At 39.0% G+C, this 17349-nt stretch overlaps 3 protein-coding genes across 5 annotated transcripts in view; 1 reads left to right on the forward strand and 2 right to left on the reverse strand.

Moving 5' to 3' along the window:
* Positions 1-1194, reverse strand: part of LOC113683335 (calcium uptake protein 3, mitochondrial) — a 20664-nt gene extending 19470 nt beyond the window's left edge. For both annotated transcript variants that reach the window (XM_089191415.1, XM_089191414.1), the window contains exons 1-2: positions 782-1194; positions 112-143 (exon numbers count right to left, since the gene is read on the reverse strand). In XM_089191415.1, the coding sequence (XP_089047541.1) occupies positions 112-143; positions 782-1049 (300 nt within the window). In that variant the 5' untranslated portion in view covers positions 1050-1194. The remainder of the gene's footprint in view (positions 1-111; positions 144-781) is intronic.
* On the forward strand, positions 1074-8541 carry LOC113683329 (septin-6). 2 transcript variants are annotated; one of them, XM_027200568.2, is made up of 14 exons: positions 1074-1341; positions 1419-1533; positions 1747-1806; positions 2791-2844; positions 3139-3220; positions 3709-3849; positions 4336-4381; positions 4900-4971; positions 5099-5188; positions 5440-5536; positions 5701-5752; positions 6010-6259; positions 6766-6843; positions 7111-8541. In XM_027200568.2, exons 1-14 carry the CDS (start codon positions 1306-1308, stop codon positions 7225-7227), a joined length of 1290 nt encoding a protein of 429 aa, XP_027056369.2. In that variant the 5' UTR covers positions 1074-1305; the 3' UTR covers positions 7228-8541. The 2 variants fall into 2 exon arrangements, with proteins under 2 accessions (XP_027056369.2, XP_089047539.1); XM_089191413.1 differs by lacking the exon at positions 1419-1533 and having other exon boundaries at positions 1273-1341.
* LOC113683328 (lipopolysaccharide-responsive and beige-like anchor protein) overlaps positions 7966-17349 on the reverse strand; it is a 38211-nt gene continuing 28827 nt past the window's right edge. The window contains exons 38-54 of the mRNA XM_027200567.2: positions 17060-17172; positions 16534-16677; positions 15794-15913; positions 14947-15000; positions 14717-14815; positions 14403-14475; positions 13826-13920; positions 13325-13414; positions 13093-13120; positions 12686-12826; positions 11957-12010; positions 11732-11887; positions 11380-11559; positions 10740-10841; positions 10255-10457; positions 9792-9943; positions 7966-9280 (exon numbers count right to left, since the gene is read on the reverse strand). Of these exons, the coding sequence (XP_027056368.2) occupies positions 9211-9280; positions 9792-9943; positions 10255-10457; positions 10740-10841; positions 11380-11559; positions 11732-11887; positions 11957-12010; positions 12686-12826; positions 13093-13120; positions 13325-13414; positions 13826-13920; positions 14403-14475; positions 14717-14815; positions 14947-15000; positions 15794-15913; positions 16534-16677; positions 17060-17172 (1874 nt within the window). The 3' untranslated portion in view covers positions 7966-9210. The remainder of the gene's footprint in view (positions 9281-9791; positions 9944-10254; positions 10458-10739; positions 10842-11379; positions 11560-11731; positions 11888-11956; positions 12011-12685; positions 12827-13092; positions 13121-13324; positions 13415-13825; positions 13921-14402; positions 14476-14716; positions 14816-14946; positions 15001-15793; positions 15914-16533; positions 16678-17059; positions 17173-17349) is intronic.

Consider the following 17349-nt stretch of genomic DNA (forward strand, 5'->3'; position numbering starts at 1 on the left):
TCATAAATATTTAAATATTAATTACAATACTGCCCTGCACTTACATTTATAAGTAGCGCAGCAATGCAATTAAAAAATAAATAATCAAAACAATGTTGGCTTCAAACTTACGTCCTTTGTTAATGGCCTTTTCTTACTCCATCCTGTACATGTTTATAAAAGAAAAACACAATTTTGTTTATTTCTTTTAAAACAGTTTCAGTAGGATGATTCAAAGTAATTTACAAAAGCCATTTCTCAGAAACCTCTAATTTACTATTTCAAGTGATAAAAACATTGTTAACTGAAGGTCTCTTCATCCCTTTGATGTTTCAACTTCAAAATTGCCCCCTGATGATAGCAAATTTCACATTATGTAACAAAACTCTACACTTAAATCAGCCTCAAATCATGTTCCTCTGGATCACCTGGTCAGCTGATCTTTCTCACTCATAGATTTTGGTGAGGTTAACACAAATTTTGAAAACTTTCTTAACACTTTGCGGCAAACTTTTGGTCCAAGAACCAGTGGTTTGAAAGGGGAATGACTCGATCCCCCACTTTTAAGGAACTTTGTTGATGTTTATCTGTTCAACAGCAATTGATTGTTGATTGTGCTGGATAGTACTATCAAGCAATTTCCAACAGGCTGAGGTAGGAATGGTTGAAAGAAACAACCAAGGTTTATGTCCATTGACCTTTCCAGATGAAGATGGTGACAGGGGTTGAAGTATATGAAAGGGGTTAAGTCAAATAAATGTGCATTAGTGGGTGTGTGTCTGAGTACAGTCGTGATCATTACCTAGTGAATCTTTGTTCATGACAGATTCCAGGAAATCAGCTGGAGTCATGAAATACCGCCCGTCCAATTCAATGGAAGCAAACTGATCAAATTTTGTCTTTCGCCGAGTTTGTGTCGGCCCTGGACCATTATCAGGAGACTTTGCCGCAACTACGTTGACAGATGAATGTCCATTCTTCGCTCTCCACAACAGACAGCAACCAACTCCCCCAATTCCAACGAGCGTGACGCGAAACAAGGACGTTTTACCCCCTAGTGAAGAAAACATCGCTCAGTAGAAGGATTATGAGCTGATAAGTAGGTTATTGAGAACAGAGGTTCACTTCCATATGTCAAACGAATCGTACGAGGTAAACTGCAAAGTTCACAATTTCGAAGACTCCCAATCTTTTGCAGAGAAAAGACTAGGCTCCAGTTTTGACCGCTGACCAAACCACATTTCTTTCATAATTCTCACCTCTTTCCTCTCGAAGTATTCATAAGCAGCTGTTTGGCTCTTTAGTTAGACTTTACACTCGATTGAAATGGCTTCGGCGGTGACTGATTATTGCAGGACATTGGTAAGTAGCAATTTTTCAAGTTTTCGTCTCTTGAATTTGTACTATTTCTATAACTTTCTGAAATCGTTCTGTTAAAGGGAGCGGACGGGCGGCAGTTGCGTTTAGCGGGCCATGTTGGCTTTGACAGCTTACCGGACCAGCTTGTCAATAAATCAGTGAATAGAGGCTTTGCCTTTAATATTCTGTGCATAGGTAAGATATTCTTCTTGTAAAATAAGGAACTTGCTTCTACCTGGATAGAGTATGCACGAGTTTAAACCTATCGACAGAATCGAACTTCTTCAAGACTTTTATCATGTGTCAAACTTATTCAAAACATAACTTTCATGTGTTAAGGTTGAATTACAACCAAAACAAGAATTGAAAAGGAGGAAGTGACTAAAGAGAGGATATTTTTATATTTAGGTGAAACAGGAATCGGAAAATCAACTCTGATGGATTGTCTTTTTAAAACGACATTTGAAGGTAGGTTTGGAGTGATCAAATGTTCTAGCGTTCCTTTCAAATTCCGTGGAATCCTTTTCAGTTTTGATGGGAAGTAATGCAAGCGCGTCTTCCTTTTGTTAATATTCATTGTTGTTGTGGTCGAGGTAATAGGTGTGGCTATCCCTGAAACTATTAAATATTGCATGGCTGAGATTCAAATGCAGCACTTGGTACAATCGTTTCATTCACTTGTGTGTCAAGGAACATCCTAGAGTTCTAATCTCTTTCGATATTGCAGTACAAGTACAGGCTATGTGAAGTCTTTGAAAGGAAAGTTTAGAGCTTCTGTATGGTAGAATTTTTTGTGCTGTGTATTGTGAATGTCATGACCATCAAGTTAATTTTATGCACAATTGTTACAAAAGAAATCAACCAGACTAGAAAAATAGACCAGACCAGAATAATAATTACTTAAAACACCTGTTGATCTTAAACATGTTGCTTCTCATTTTCCCACTGCCACAAAACTCTCTTTAGGAGTAGTACACTGTATTTCTTGACTTTCCATAAAATTAATTTACAATTGTATCTTCAGGAGCAACAAACAACAACAACATCAATTGTTTGTTTCACCTTTTTATTACTCTTTTGCTTTAATTTTCCAATTTTATTTAGTTAATTTAGATTACTATAGAAATTTATGAGGAAAAAATTAAAATATAGATATTTAGGGTAGGAGTGCCAGATGTGGATGTCTTAGCAAACTGCATAGTTTTTTTTAGTTAGACACTAGTCTTGTCAAGTGACATTTTAAGTTGAAGTAGCAATGAAAAGCTTAGAGAACAAAAGACCTTTCAACCTATCTACAACTGTCAGCCCTGTACCAAATATCTTTCCAGTAATTCCTCCCCCTTGACTGGTTTCATCTCACTGTAGACTCTGAATATACAAATGGACAATTCAGAGTTCCTTTGGGCTTTTTTCAATTGCTCCTTAAATTATTCAACCCTTTTGTCTGTCTAGGAATTCCTCATTCTCATCAACTTCCTGGTGTGAAAGTAGAAGATCACACCTATGGTGAGTTCAACAATATTACAAATGATGAAAAGTTTGTCATTTTTTCTTTATTTTCATTTATGTGATCATACGTGTCTATTTCATGGAAAAATTATCTCCTTTTCCTCTCCTTTATCATTCCTAAATTTTCATAGAGTTAGGAGTAAAGATATTTGGACATGAGTTCCTGAAATCCACTTACATTCACATGGAATACTTCTGGTGTACACTTTCATTCTGTTGGTGCATTTACGATAAAATCTCTTATTAAGTATCCATGACTAATAATAGTTTTCTGCCAATTACCTTTGGTAGATTTGAATGAGAGCAATGTGAAACTGAAGCTTACAGTTGTGGATACTGTTGGTTTTGGAGACCAGATCAACAAAGAAGAAAGGTATGGTGTCTGTTGTATTGATTTTCTTCTTAAATTCCTTTTGAGAGTGTAGTATATACAGGTTCACCCAGAGGCACAATAGGAAACTTGTATCCGAATTAGGATTTCCACTGGATAACTGTTAAAAGCCTGGCTACCAAAAGCAGAAGAACTCAGAGCATAGCATAGAGCTTCAGAGAAGGCTTTGTCAGATGAAGGCAATTTACCAAAGTTGTGTTTCTCAGCTGAAGGAAATTATTAGACTTAAAAGCACTGAGAATGCACCAAACTGTTTTTACAGGAACCTTAAGTATGTTATCTTTAAGAACTTTTGTGTGGGATTGCGATAGATTGCTGTCACTGTGACAGAATCATGAGGTCCTTCAATCATATGCCACAAGCCGTGATGAAGTAATATCCCAGTTGTTTCTTTTTCAAGGGTTGTTAATACTAATTGTACACATTCAGGACTTTGTCTGAAAAGTGAAGTGGTTTGTTACTATTTTCAGTGCCAGTCCTATTGTGGAGTATATTGATTCCCAGTTTGAAAAATATCTTCAACAAGAGCTCAAGATAAAAAGAACCCTGAATGTGTACCATGACACACGTGTTCATGTTTGCCTCTACTTCGTCTCTCCCAGTGGCCACTCGTAAGTCTTCATTGTATGGCTCCCGCACTCAAAAGATTCTTTCAAATTCTTGTCCTATTCTCACCACTGTTATCAGGAGTTGCACATCACCCACTCCCACATATACTTGTAAGCTGTGCAGCCAATCACAAGTGTTCTGTTTCCCAAATACATTTATAAGTCTTAAATGGGTTCTGGTGTGTCTTATTATTATAGAAACTGTGATGAAGCAGACTACTTGTGGCTCAAATACATGTGCAATAAATTTTGTTATGCAGAACACTGAATTGCATACCTTTTGCTGAAGCCATTTTGGTTCTTTATGATGTAATTTTACTGTTAAGCATAACTACAAGTAAAACATAACTTTTGGGTCTCCAATGTACTATGAATCATTTTCTTATGATGTAAACCCACCTCCCTTTTTTAATTTTTAGTGACTGCACAATCACATAGTGTACTTCCCTTAGTTAAAGCATATTTATTCAAGGTTGCACTTTTCTTCAGGTTAAAATCTCTGGACCTTGTTTGTATGAAAAAACTGGACAAAAAGGTTAGTACATGCAGTAACATTATGCTGATGCCAGTGTTGATTGCTTCTTTTCTTGGAAATTGTAATTTTTATGATTAATTGTCCTTGTGTCATCAAATTCAGTCTGTAATTATACTTGTGATGAACAAATCAAACTCCAACTGTGCTTTTATTTAAGCTACTGCTTAGCTTTTTCTTAATCCTTTAACTCCCAGAAGTGATAAACATGAAACTTCTCTCTATTTTATCCATACATTATTCAGCAAACAGGTAATGGGAATACTCAAACTTTTCAGGTAGAACTTTTTATCTTGATTTAACACCAAGTTCTCAACTAATTTACAAGGAAATGTGCAGCAGCTATAAGGGAGAATTAACAATCAGATCTTGGGAGCTTAAGGTTTAAATAGCTTTTATGAATTGGGCAACCTACACCTCTGAAATGAGGGCCTTATTCTTCTCAAAAAACAGTGTTGTTAAACCTCAACAATGAAGCAATTTTTTCCAAATATGCTTTTTTTCTTTTGCTATATTTACAGGTGAATATTGTTCCCATAATTGCCAAAGCAGACACCATAGCAAAGAGTGAACTGAAACAATTCAAAGAGAAGGTGAGCTTATGAGTGACGGAGAATTCCATGTACATGTAAATTCATTTGATCTAACACAGGCACCTTGATTACATATAAATGTACATTCATGAAAAAAAAATGGTTAACTTTCTCCTCTATTTTTCAGATAATGGAGGAGCTTACAAGTAATGGTGTAGAAATTTACCGATTTCCAGTTGACGATGAGACTGTTGCTGAGATGAATGCTGGCATGAATGTACGCAAGTTGATAAATCACGTTCCCACTACCTTAATACTATCAAATAGTTACTTACCCTTTACACCGTAACATCAAAATGCACTTTCTCCATGATGTTCTCTATAAATTTCCTCAGGTCCTGACAAGGAGAATCTGTTTTAAAAATCGAGAGTTGCCGTGTACAGTTTTCATATTTACTCGACAGTTCTGTTATATGTCAGTGTGCATGTTACGTGTGCGTGTGAGTAAGCTGGTGATTTTTTTTTCAGGAGCAAATTCCATTTGCTGTTGTTGGAAGCCGTGAAGAGGCTATTATCAACAAAGTGAAGACGAGAGCCAGACAATATCCTTGGGGGACTGTAGAAGGTACTGTACATGTATCCTTTTTGTAGCATCACAACTGACGTGAAAGAGGAGCTGATTACTAACGATAGTGTCGTGCTAAAAGATTCCTGACAGCGTTATATACAGTACTTGTTGAAAGATGGTCGCGCATGAAGGAAAACTGACCTTTATTTCATTCTTTCTAGTTGAAAATGAAAATCATTGTGACTTTGTGAAACTGAGAGAGATGCTTGTACGGTAAGTTTGTGCTGAATTGTTTACCCATGGAATATCGAGTTTTTTAACATCGTGAGGAGAAGTATGGAGACCATTCGTGCCATGTGCTAAATGCCTAATCCAGATCACGTGAATCTATTTGATTTATATGATTAAAAAAGCGAGATGTTGATAGTGACGTCATCTTTGCGTCTGTCCTCCAATGGATCATAGGGAAGAACCAATGAAACTTCGTGCTTAATTCAGCATATCGTAAAACAATGCTTCTCACTTTCCAGAACAAACATGCAGGACTTGATCGACAAGACGCATACCGGGCACTACGAGTTGTACCGCAGGAACAAGTTAGAAACCATGGGTTTCAGTGATGGTGACGGCGACAAACAACCTCACAGTCTACAGGAGACCTACGAGCTTAGGAGACAGGAGTACGTGAAGGACATACAAAGCAGAGAGGAGAAAATGAGACAAAGCTTTGTAGACAAGGTCAAAGAGAAAGAGGCTGAATTAAAACAAGCCGAGCAAGAGGTATGTGGTGTCGATAACGGTTGTGTACCTCAAACATCGTGTTCACCTCATCCTTTAAGTCTAAGATAATGTGGTGTTATTAACTGAGTTGATCATGTAAATTGGCCACCAAAGGAAGTTTCCAAAGCGGACGTTTCGAGTTTAGCCCTTCTTCAGAGTGAAAGAAATATTATGTCTAATACTTAGACAGTGAACGTGTGTTTAATCTAAATTGCTGGTGGTAACTTTGAAAAGAAGTAAGATTGATGTTTGGTACTAGAGAGGATTTTTCTCGTAGGCAACTATGTTGAAACACCTCAAACATTTCCTTTGGGTATTGCTCACCTATACTGTGTATCTACAATCCTGCAAACATAAATCCGAGTTACATTGGACGAATGTAAATGAGAAATTATTCCTCAGAACGGCGCATAGTTGTTTAATAGTTCATCTGATATATTGCCTTCTTTTTTCTGTTCTTTATTTTTCGCACCTTGTGACTATTGGTAAACTTGAAAAACATTTAGCTCCATGCCAAGTTTGAACATCTTAAGAAGACACAAGTAGACGAAAAGAAGAAGCTGGAAGAAAAACGAAGGTTGCTGGTAAGTGAGAACAAAAACGCCAAATGCGCTCTGTCGTCGTGCAACGACCTCGTTGACAGCCGCAGTTAGTGTTGATTAGTGGCTGAAAAAGAAGTTGCGTAGTTTAATCGAGAAATAATCGCAAAAAGCTTATTTCGACATAGGAAAACGAGAAGAAAAAACAGCAATAATTTTACCAAACACGAAAATCGCACTAGAATGAGAATAAGGTTTGTTTGTTTGTCTCTACTAACGGACACGTTAACTTATTTTAATTTGCCTTTTCAGGACGAGGAAATAAATCTTTTTAACAAGAGAAAGGCCGCTGCCCAGGCTGCACTGGCTCAAGCACAACAAGCCACCGCTCAAGTTGCAAAAGAACAAATGAAAGGAAAGAAGAAATGAAATGCCAGAGACGCGTAGAATGTAACCAAATTGTTAATTGTTGTAAAGTTTGCAACTCCCGTGAAATGGGAACCTACGATAGATATATACTAAATATCACGTCATGTATGCTACAAAACTCTCCAAACGGAAATTTTTGCAACTGAACATGGTACTAGTGGCCTGGGCATCAAAACCTGTTAAACCTGTTAAATTGTTTACACCTCGTTTTTAGGCTTCAGTTCCTCGCCGGTTACTGAGTTAGAAAATGGTGGATGAAAAAAAAGAAGAGGGGTCCTGGGTCAAAAGTGACGATAAATCGTAAACTCCGAAGGTCTGGTTTGTAACTTTACCTTTCGGCTGTTTTAAATTTTCTTGCAAATCAGCGCAATTAATTTGGGTTACAGCATGATAAAGCGAACTGGTTAATACGTTTCCGTGTTCTCATTAACTGTTTACTGGATTATGTGGTGATGTTGAAAGGTGTATGTTATTCACGAGGTCGAGGGTCAACTCTTGACACCTCCACATCAATATGCATATTCTCCATACTGTCCTCTAAACATTTCCAAAGGTGCTGACAAGGAGAATTTGTTTACAAATCAAGAGTTTCTGTGTTCAATGATCATTTCCCTTATTCTCGTGACCTTAATGTTTGATTCAGGGGTGGTATTGTTAGGAGAAATTAGATGGCAGTCATGACACCTAAGGGGTTTAAAGGTTTAACATACCAGAGACAAAATAAGTACCAAGATCAACTTGAAAGTCAAATATTTCGTTATCTTTATTTCACTTCACCTTTCACTATGTTAGTTCACTGTTGCATACTAACTATTTAAAAAAAAGTATATTTGGGTTCTACCTTTATAACTGGACCGTTTTTGATAATCGTTTAATACTATATCCCCTTGTCGATTGACTGCATCGATCGGCATCAATTTCTAAGACCCCCTATTAAATTTAATTGTATTATGTCATTGGAATGATGATTTTTGAAACATTCAAGCAAAAGATTACATCCTTTGAACTTTGGAACCCCTAAGCTTGACGGCAACCAGTTTTATCCTCATACTCGCTGGAAGTATGCAATAAATATATAATTAACAATTTAGGTTTCTCAAATCCTCCTTGAAGACATGAAAGGAAATGACAAAAAAAACTTCGAAGCTGATGTCTGGGCCCCTAATATTTATCTCTAGTTAATATTACGCTTGTTCTCGTTAAGCTGTGTACTAGACGTCTGGATAAAGAGTAACTAAAGATGTAACCGCTAGAAATGTAAAAGCAATAAGCGATTTTGTTTGAAGCAATTAATAAATTGACACACAGGCCTTATGAGTTGTAGTTTTTCTATGAGAGAAACCCATTCAAATGTCTCGCAGAGCAGTTTGACCGCGTAGGACTATTGGCTGGGCGTTTGGAGTAATTGACACTGATTGGCTGAGATCGACCAGCACTGATCTACTTTCTCCACTCGATTGGTTCTAATGTACATATCCCGGCCATACTTCAGAATACGGCACTTGTGCCTACAACAAGCCATTTACAGGTTCCAAAAATCCTAAAATTTGGTATCAGGCACAGTCTAAGACATTTCGGGTAAAGAAGAATCGCATTCATTCGAGAATACAAAAACCACTTTCATATCAAAGCCCTCGCACTTGCCCTATTTTAAAGGAAGCTTTTGAAATCTTGGAAATGATCCATTCCAAATGTACAAGTAGTTAGTTGAAATTTCACAGTATTATAATCATTTCATTCACTCACTAAAAAAATTCACTCTATTAACTCGTCCACAGTTTGTGATCGTATATGAAGATTCAAACATTATAATCTAAATTCTACAAAAATGCTTATCCATCATGACACAATTCAACCATTTACGAGAAAAGCTCGTCGTCGCAGCCTCGTATCACAAACCAAGACATTGTTCATTGAAATCCATGGCTAAACGTCCTGTTTTTTGTTATTTTTGTTTTTCTTGGGGGGAAAGTGAAATTCAGGTCAAAGACGGCCCGGGAAGTTCACGGCAATGGCCAAGATACTGCCTGAAGCCAGTCCAGCAACCAAACACCTAGGAACAAGAAATGAGGGATTACTATTCAGAATGTCAAATATTTAGCATATTGTAATCTCTGCATGAATTTGTTCCCTCTCCTTTCCAATTGTCTGAATTCATTGATCCCACCACCGTCCCGTCCCCCCCCCCCCAAATCCTCTTTCGTGGGTATGGGTGACCACCGTCCCCCCCCCCCCAAATCCTCTTTCGTGGGTATGGGTGACCACCGTCCCCCCCCCCCCAAATCCTCTTTCGTGGGTATGGGTGAAAATCATTCTTGATGTATTGTAAAACATCTATTGAGTCTGTTGTCAGTCACATAATTCTTTGAGTGAGACATGAATGGAACGAGCGCAAATTATTTCTTCGTGAAAAGTTTGGCCGCAATCCTAGATTTCAAAAGCAGCACAAGGTAGGGGAGGGAGAGGAGTCTTTTGAGACGGTAGATGAGAGACAAAAATAAAGTAGAGTGGCTCGGTGAACAATCGCAAGCTCTTAACGATAGTCTACGTTGCGTGTGACGTACCTCTGGTCAGTAGAGATGGTTAGAGCCCTAATGCTGCCGTCGCATGGCGGATAGGTGTGAAGAAGGCACAAGTCATGAGTTCGCCACAACCTCAGATATCGGCTGAATCCTCCAGTCACGAAGAAATTACCGTCTTTATTGAGAGCCAGTGCCTTTGGTTAAGAAAGAAAACATGAACAGATTAACCACTTTCTTCTATGGAAACGTGGTTGGTTTAAAAAGATAAGTTAAGGAAGGTTTGGGTAGAGAACATCCCCTGAGTATTACTAACTTATCAAGAGTCCAGCTAAAATTTTCCTATTACTGTGATGATGTATGAGAATTCGCCGAAACACCAAAACAAGCCCATTTATGGATTTGATGTTAAATAAGCCAAAAGCTTAAAATAGGAACCCGGGTGCGAAAACCATAAACTTCACCCATTACCTCCCCCATAATGCTTTTGGTAACTGCGATAACATACCAGCATCTGATCATCCAGTTTTTTGTCGCTTAGAAGCCGGCCGTTGATGGTAAACACCGCCAGATGACCTGTGCCGTCTGTGTAGTTCACTACCACCAAACCATCGCGGCTCAGTTTCAACAGCCTCGGTCTGACGCAGTCTCCAGGCCCTCGCAGCGTTCTCAAGAGATTCCCCGCCGTGGTGTGCAAAAGACAAGGTCCCTCTGACAGAAAAAGAGAAACATAACATTTGACACTCTGGTTAACCTTTCACCTCAAAAGTAACGAGCATCTAATTTCTCCTAACAGTATCTTTACTAAAACAAAAATTGAAGTCACTAGGACAAAGGAAATGATCGCCAGCTTAAGAAGTTCTGATTTTTTTAACAAGTTCTGCTAGTTAGTACCATACAAAATAAATGGAGTAAAGTGTAGAGAATAAGCCTATGGATGTCATTCGGGTAAAGGCACTTCTTCGACAATCGGCTTGTTGCTTGGAAACGTACCTTGCGAACCGCTGACTACAAGTCCGAGAGAAGCATTGACATCTACACAAACCACCGGCTGCTCGTGACCCGTGAGAATAGCCAGTGGAGAGGGGTTGTCGCCTGCGGAGAGATAACCAACATGTGATTTACTGAATTAAACAGAGAAAAAGCACCCGAGTCCTCACTAAATTCTTGCCATGAAAACATTTTTCAACATTTTCTAAGGAGCCATCCAATGATGACTCTACACAATCTCTTTTTTTGCCAAATGTTTTATTACAGAAAAATACTGTATCAGGAGAAAAAAGAGGACGAAGAGGAAAATCTTCGCATCGATTGTGATATATCGAGTCACCCCGAGGTTTTTTTTTTCAGTTTAAGACAGAAACGGGAATCTGTTTCCTCTTTCTTTTGATTTTCTCTTGCCTTCATATATTTTGTATAGTATCTCTCAACTTTACTTAAGTGAAGGAGCAGCTAATACCCTAAAAAAAAAAAAAACACCTATGGCTCCTAACCAGCCTACGACTCTCCCTTCCTTAGGCTACATATGAAGAGGGTGCTTGGGACTTATAGGAACGTCAGGTTGATGACATGGATAAAACAAACTATAAAACGATTTTGAAACGAAACAAATTATTTCAAAGCTAGCACCCACCTTCTTCGCGGTCAGTTGCTGCTACTCTCTGCAATTTTTCACTCCATCGCCAAACCAACACTGTAGCATCACGCGAGCCCGATACAACAAGTGCATCTCCGCCTATCAGCCCCACGTGACGTGAGTAGGCCAAGCACGTCACCACATCCCAGTGGCCAAACACACACTGCGTTAATTTTCCTGTGGAATAAGACACAACATTTACAAAGAGAAAATCCGGATACGGGTAGCTCCAATTTTGCAGACATCTCGATGCTGTGAGCATGTAACAGGGAAAGAATCTTAATGTTTTATTCATATTTCATTTATGTTTCGTAAGTTAAATTTAGTTTGGAAAGTAACTAGAACGTACCACCATCCGCCGAGAAACACTTAAAGCTGTTATCCCAATAGCCGCAAGCCATGATGTATTTGTTGTCAGCGGTCACCACGAAGCAGCAGGCGCACGGTGTGACAGACTGATCTAAGGGTTCACCGAGTTGACGCTTCTGCCGTCCAGCGTTTGTTGCTGCAAAAGAAAAGTACAAAATTATTTGAAAAGGTCTCGCAAAATGGAAAACAGAGTTTGATTACCCACCTAACATGGGATCTTGCTCAACTTGAACTCCTCGAAGACTTTGCTTTGGGTCTGCTAAAGAGAACACATTTACAAGGCAAGATTACTTTGGACCACTTAACTTTCAAAATATATAATAAGTAGAAGGGATACTACTTCATCGTATTCCGGCTCTTACCGATATTCAAATCAGTTCCTCGCTGCTCGCTGCTCGCTGCTCGCTGTTGGTCAGCTTCAAATATTTCACAAAAGAACTCCACCTAGTTACACCTCGTTTAGGTCAAACCTTAATGATTCGTTTAACAATGCACTTTCATCAGCAAATACTCTAAATTCACTGGGTCGTCGCATAATAAGAACATGTCATGCGGGTTGGCTCTGTGTCGATAGCCAGCTGTAAAACCTAAGAACCAAATCCAACTTCTATTTATAACAGAGGAAAGGAAGGCACTCACTCGGTGCTTCTCCCCACTCAGGAGAGTGATTGGGAACCAAAGAACTGCCGAAGAAACTTAGCGAAACACCGGGGAAGAGGGGGGGGAGAGAGGTTACCATGCGATCCGTGAAGAGTGAAATACTCCTTTTCACTTCCAGCTTGAGGCAGTGAGATAACTTCGATGACTAAGCGAGTCAGTCTCGTTGCGCAATGAGTATCATTGTCGGGTCAATTGAAGCTGCTCAGGGAAAAGTTTAATTTCTGTGAGGCTAGGCAATATGGAATTATCAGCTTTCCACTCCCCTTCCACTTACCTGATGTAAACCACTTGTTGACCGAGAAACACTGGTTGCAACTGATTGTCACGACAGCAGGGGAAGGGACGGTGGAGTCGGTGTTAGCGGCAACATGAGTCACAGGGACATCAGACGTAACTTTGAAGGTTAAATATATACCTGTATGGAAAATAAAACAAATATCATCATACACTGGCGTTGTTTTATTCCGAGCTTTTGAACGTTACTGGAGGAATAGAACATTCAGCGCATTGCATTGTAACAAAGAGAGTCCAATATATTAAAGTTCACATGGCAACCAGTTGGACAATCACACATGGTTTGATGCTACTCTGGTTTACAGATTTAATGAATGTAACCGAAGAAGTTACAATTCATAGACCCAGTTCCGTATTCAAAGATGCAACAATGATGCGTACACGTACTTTTAAAAGGCTCATCTTCTTCCGTAATCTAAAAAAAAAAATAAACACAAAAAGTTATTGAAACCCAAACTTAAAAGATTAATCTCTTCGCTTGCAAAGACTTTGAACGACACGCATATCTAGCACTCCAAGTGGTGATTTTCTCTTTCTTTCACACGTAGATTTAAAACACAGAGCGCTAGAGCAGTAAGGAAAATAAATAAATAAATTATAAAATAGAATAGTTACATACCGGAGTTTCTGGCGGAATCCGTGGAACATGTGGTTCATGTAACAACTGCGAAGGCGTTTGACCAAAACTTTTGATCTGTTGCTCCACGGCCTGAAAAATAAACATCACTCACGGTTACAGAAATACAGGAACGGTACCTTCAATTCCAAAAGAAGAAAACAAATTGAGCCCAAGTTAGGCGCTCTTGAAAAGGCTTTTAACAGAACTAAGTTTATCTTTTATGAAATCTTTGCTCGAAATATCGAGTTCATAATCTAATTGTTGATATGGCAAGTCTTGTCTACTCTAGTAAGTCTGGTCTAATCTGATCTAATTTAGAGAGAGGGGCAGCAGTCTAGTAGCATTTACAAAAAGCAAGGAATTGATATCATATAGCCTTTCCAATCTCTTTACAAGACTAGAGCAACCAAAAGGGCAGCCGGGAATTGACTGAAAACTACCTCCGGTGGTAAAAACGAGGTCTTCTATCGAGATCACTCATTCAATAAAAACAGTGCTAACCTCTCTCATGACAGGATCAGCTATGGAGTCCAAATCTACATTTCCCTCGTAAGTAAGGTGAAAAAATACGTTGGTGGCCTTTTCTGCTTCAGGACCTAACAATAAGAGGACAAGTTACTCTCTGATTGTAACAAGAGCAATTCTAAGCAGAGTAAAAGTTCAAGGAACTGCATATGGCGTTGAAGGCCAATGCAAACTCACGTGATCTTGTTGGCATTTGTCAAAATGCAACCTTTCTCGAGGGCGCGGAAATTGCAACCAGTGACATGCCCAATAAAATATGTAATCCACGTTAGACGCCGGATAATTTCAGCAAACGTCACGCGCTCGAAAACGCGCCAGCGTCAAGCGCGGGAAAATATGAAACTGATGCAAAGCGCAAGTGAATGTGTGGGAAAGTTACCGCTACTAGAAACTTGTACCATTCATCTACCTATAACGTGTAGAAAAAGTAGTGGCTTTGATATGCTCGATAAAAAGCCGCTGTTTGGAAAATGAGCCCGGGACCCAGCTCACAAGAGAAAGGGAGTCCAGCCTAACGTGAAGCTGCTTTGTTACTTTTTTGTTTGCACTTTACCTTTCTGTTTAAATCCAAATATTAGGTCGACCCATTCATGTAGATGAGAAGACACATATCTCGACTCCAGGGCCTAAAAGTGAAAAAGAAACTACATTTAAAGGATATCTGAAAGAAGCGAGACAAAGTTCACGATCGTGGCATTAGTTGCTGATCGAAGTTTATTGATTGCACAGCTGGACTTCAACCGCCCAATTGTTAGTCAGACGTCACTCAATGTGATGTTGAGAGAAATAAAAACCTTCGTTTAGTTGATCCCTCTGATATCAATCCACTATCGCTGCATCTGAAAACTAGAGTGCCCTAATACTTACTGCTCTGTGTAGCATAACAAATTCCTCGGGAGTTGACGCCCATTTGGGAAGCTCCACATCGTCAATGACTAATCCATCATCATCGATACCAAAAGTGAACTGAAAAACCAACGTAACTTGAGCTAAGTAGTAGTAAACGGGTTTTATATCCAAACCTTACTTTATATGTAGCTTGAGTTTGAAGATTGAAGGGGAAATCTGCTTTCACATTATAACAGATAGACTCTTACATTATTCGAGTTCACAAACATCTCTGGGAGATAGTACAGCTCTGGAATAAGCTCCTGCAAACAAAAACATAAGAGAACCTCAATACAAAACTAAAAGACCAGAAACATCATGCGCAATAATGTTCACATGTTACGTAGTTTAATATTTGCATGTATACACTCATCACTCCAGCAAACAAAATAATTCTCCAAACCGAACAAAGCTAAGAGTGACTGCCGTCTTTTTTCATGAGAATAAAGGAAATGATCACAAACCAAAGAAGTTCTTGGTTGTTAAACAAAATCTTCTTGTCAACACCTTAGGAAATGTATAGAGAACAGTATGGAGAATATGCATACTGATGTTAGGATGTAAAGGGTTAACAGGGCGTGAAATTAATTTTTTTTTCTAATAGCCACTTGCCTCCTAAATTTTTCAAAGTGGTAGCCAATTCAAAAAAAGTTGACCGCCATTTTTAGAGACGAAAAAAACCTTTTTTTTTAACGTTATCAGAGTTCTAGATAAACCCTCCAAAATTAAGTTCTACAAAGTTCTACAAAGTGGACACTAGGATGGATGATATACAAAGTTCAAGCTCACCTAAATCCAAGATAGCGAATAGTTTTCGATCGAGATGCATGTGCTGCGTTTTGAAAACAAACTTAACGAGGAAGTTTGCCGCGGATTTATCCTTGCAAATCTTTTTATTTCACTACATCTCTAGTTATGGTTATGATTAAGCATTCTAGTCGCCAATTTGGCGACTACTTTTCAGGATTTAGTCGCCAAAGTGAAAAATTTAGTCGCACTGGCGCCTGTATTAGGCGCAATTTCACGCCCTGGTTAATATAATGTTTTCGCACTCACCTTGACATCAGATGTGTCTCTTTGGCAATTTTTCCAAGAACGTATAATGGAACAGAAAGTCCTTCCAGGATGATCAAATTTTCCACCTTGAAGATTAAGGAACTGAGTCGCGAACGGCTCCTGTTGGAAAAGACATCAAAAGACGTAAATGCCGAGTTACGGTCATCAGCCTGGTGACGCAGAATTTCCTATATCGTTTGCGCCGTTGTTTGGACTCGTCACGCAACAGAGAGGGAAAACGCAGTGCGAGAAAGAATCACAGTTTTTCAAGATTCGTAAAACGCAAGATGATCCCTTACCCTCGATAAACTGAGCCTCTATCTTTGATACACTTCTTTCGAAGATTCTATCCCAGCTTGTATTTCAAATACAGTAAAAAAAGGACAGAATTGACCCTGTGAACCACAAACGCTCTCGACATTTTTCTCGATTACATAGTCACCTCGCCGAGGGTGAACTAAGAAGTGACGAAATCACTGGAAATATTTGCTTTATCTGAGCCACAGAGCTGCACACGACTGACAGATGTTTTTGAGGGTCTTCTAAAATTTAATTTCGTGACAGTTTTTCAGATCCTGGCACCTCGTGTTTCTGAGACAAGAACCTTCAGGCATCTTGCGATGCTTCAATGAACTCTGCTTTAAAAATGCACCAATAAAACGTGTTTTGCATCGGTTGGTAAGAAATAACACGCAAGAACATTAATGATCTTGTCAAGTAAATAAGGCAAATCAACTTACCACACGAATCATCCAAGCCAGTGTGAACCCGGATGTAGAATAGTGCGTTCCATAGTGAAACGGGGGGATGTCGTCATTCTCATCCCATGATGCATAGCGCTCCAGAAACTGTGCGTGTCTTGTAGGGTTTAGAACACCAATAGGCTACGAAAAGAATAGCAGAAAAAATAATTTGTCTCGACGCAGTGATGGATATCCCGATAAAATCATGCTCCATAATTAGGTAAGTGGTTAAAAAAAGCAAGAAAACGTTGGAATCAAAGTAAACGCATTGATTTTCACACTGGACTATACAAATTCATTACGTTAACAGACTATTTTCATTACAAAAATTCGAAGTTTCTCATCAGTTTCTTTCTGGTAAAAAACAAGACGAAATGCACTCCACATCCTTTTTGCTTTCCGTCCGTGATCTCTAAAAAAAGGAATGTACCTTGCTAATTTCGGAAAGTAAGGAAAGTTGCTGGTGCCTGGATACCATGACCTCGGCATCTGAAGCAAATGACGAATTTCATGGACATCTTACCTTGGACAAGTCCCTGTAATTGTTTGAATCAGTCAGGTCCAATGTGTCTGACTCGTAGTTTGTCAAAACCCACGGAAACACTGGGTACTGATTAAGATCACAAAAGCTTCGACCTATGACAACATGAGAAAGAAATAATAGTTAGGTAAATAATCAATGTTCTGAAAAAACAATTCATCGCCCCTTGTAGGGAGAGCCCTGAACAGACTAGCGCCCCGCCGAAAAAAAGTGTTTGTGACCCAGCTCTACCCGGATTCCGGTAGTGTTTTTAATTGGCTGCATATTACGTT

The sequence above is a fragment of the Pocillopora damicornis genome, chromosome 13, assembly GCF_964200805.1.
Source record: "Pocillopora damicornis chromosome 13, jaPocDami1.2, whole genome shotgun sequence".
NCBI classification, from domain to species: Eukaryota; Metazoa; Cnidaria; class Anthozoa; order Scleractinia; family Pocilloporidae; genus Pocillopora; species Pocillopora damicornis.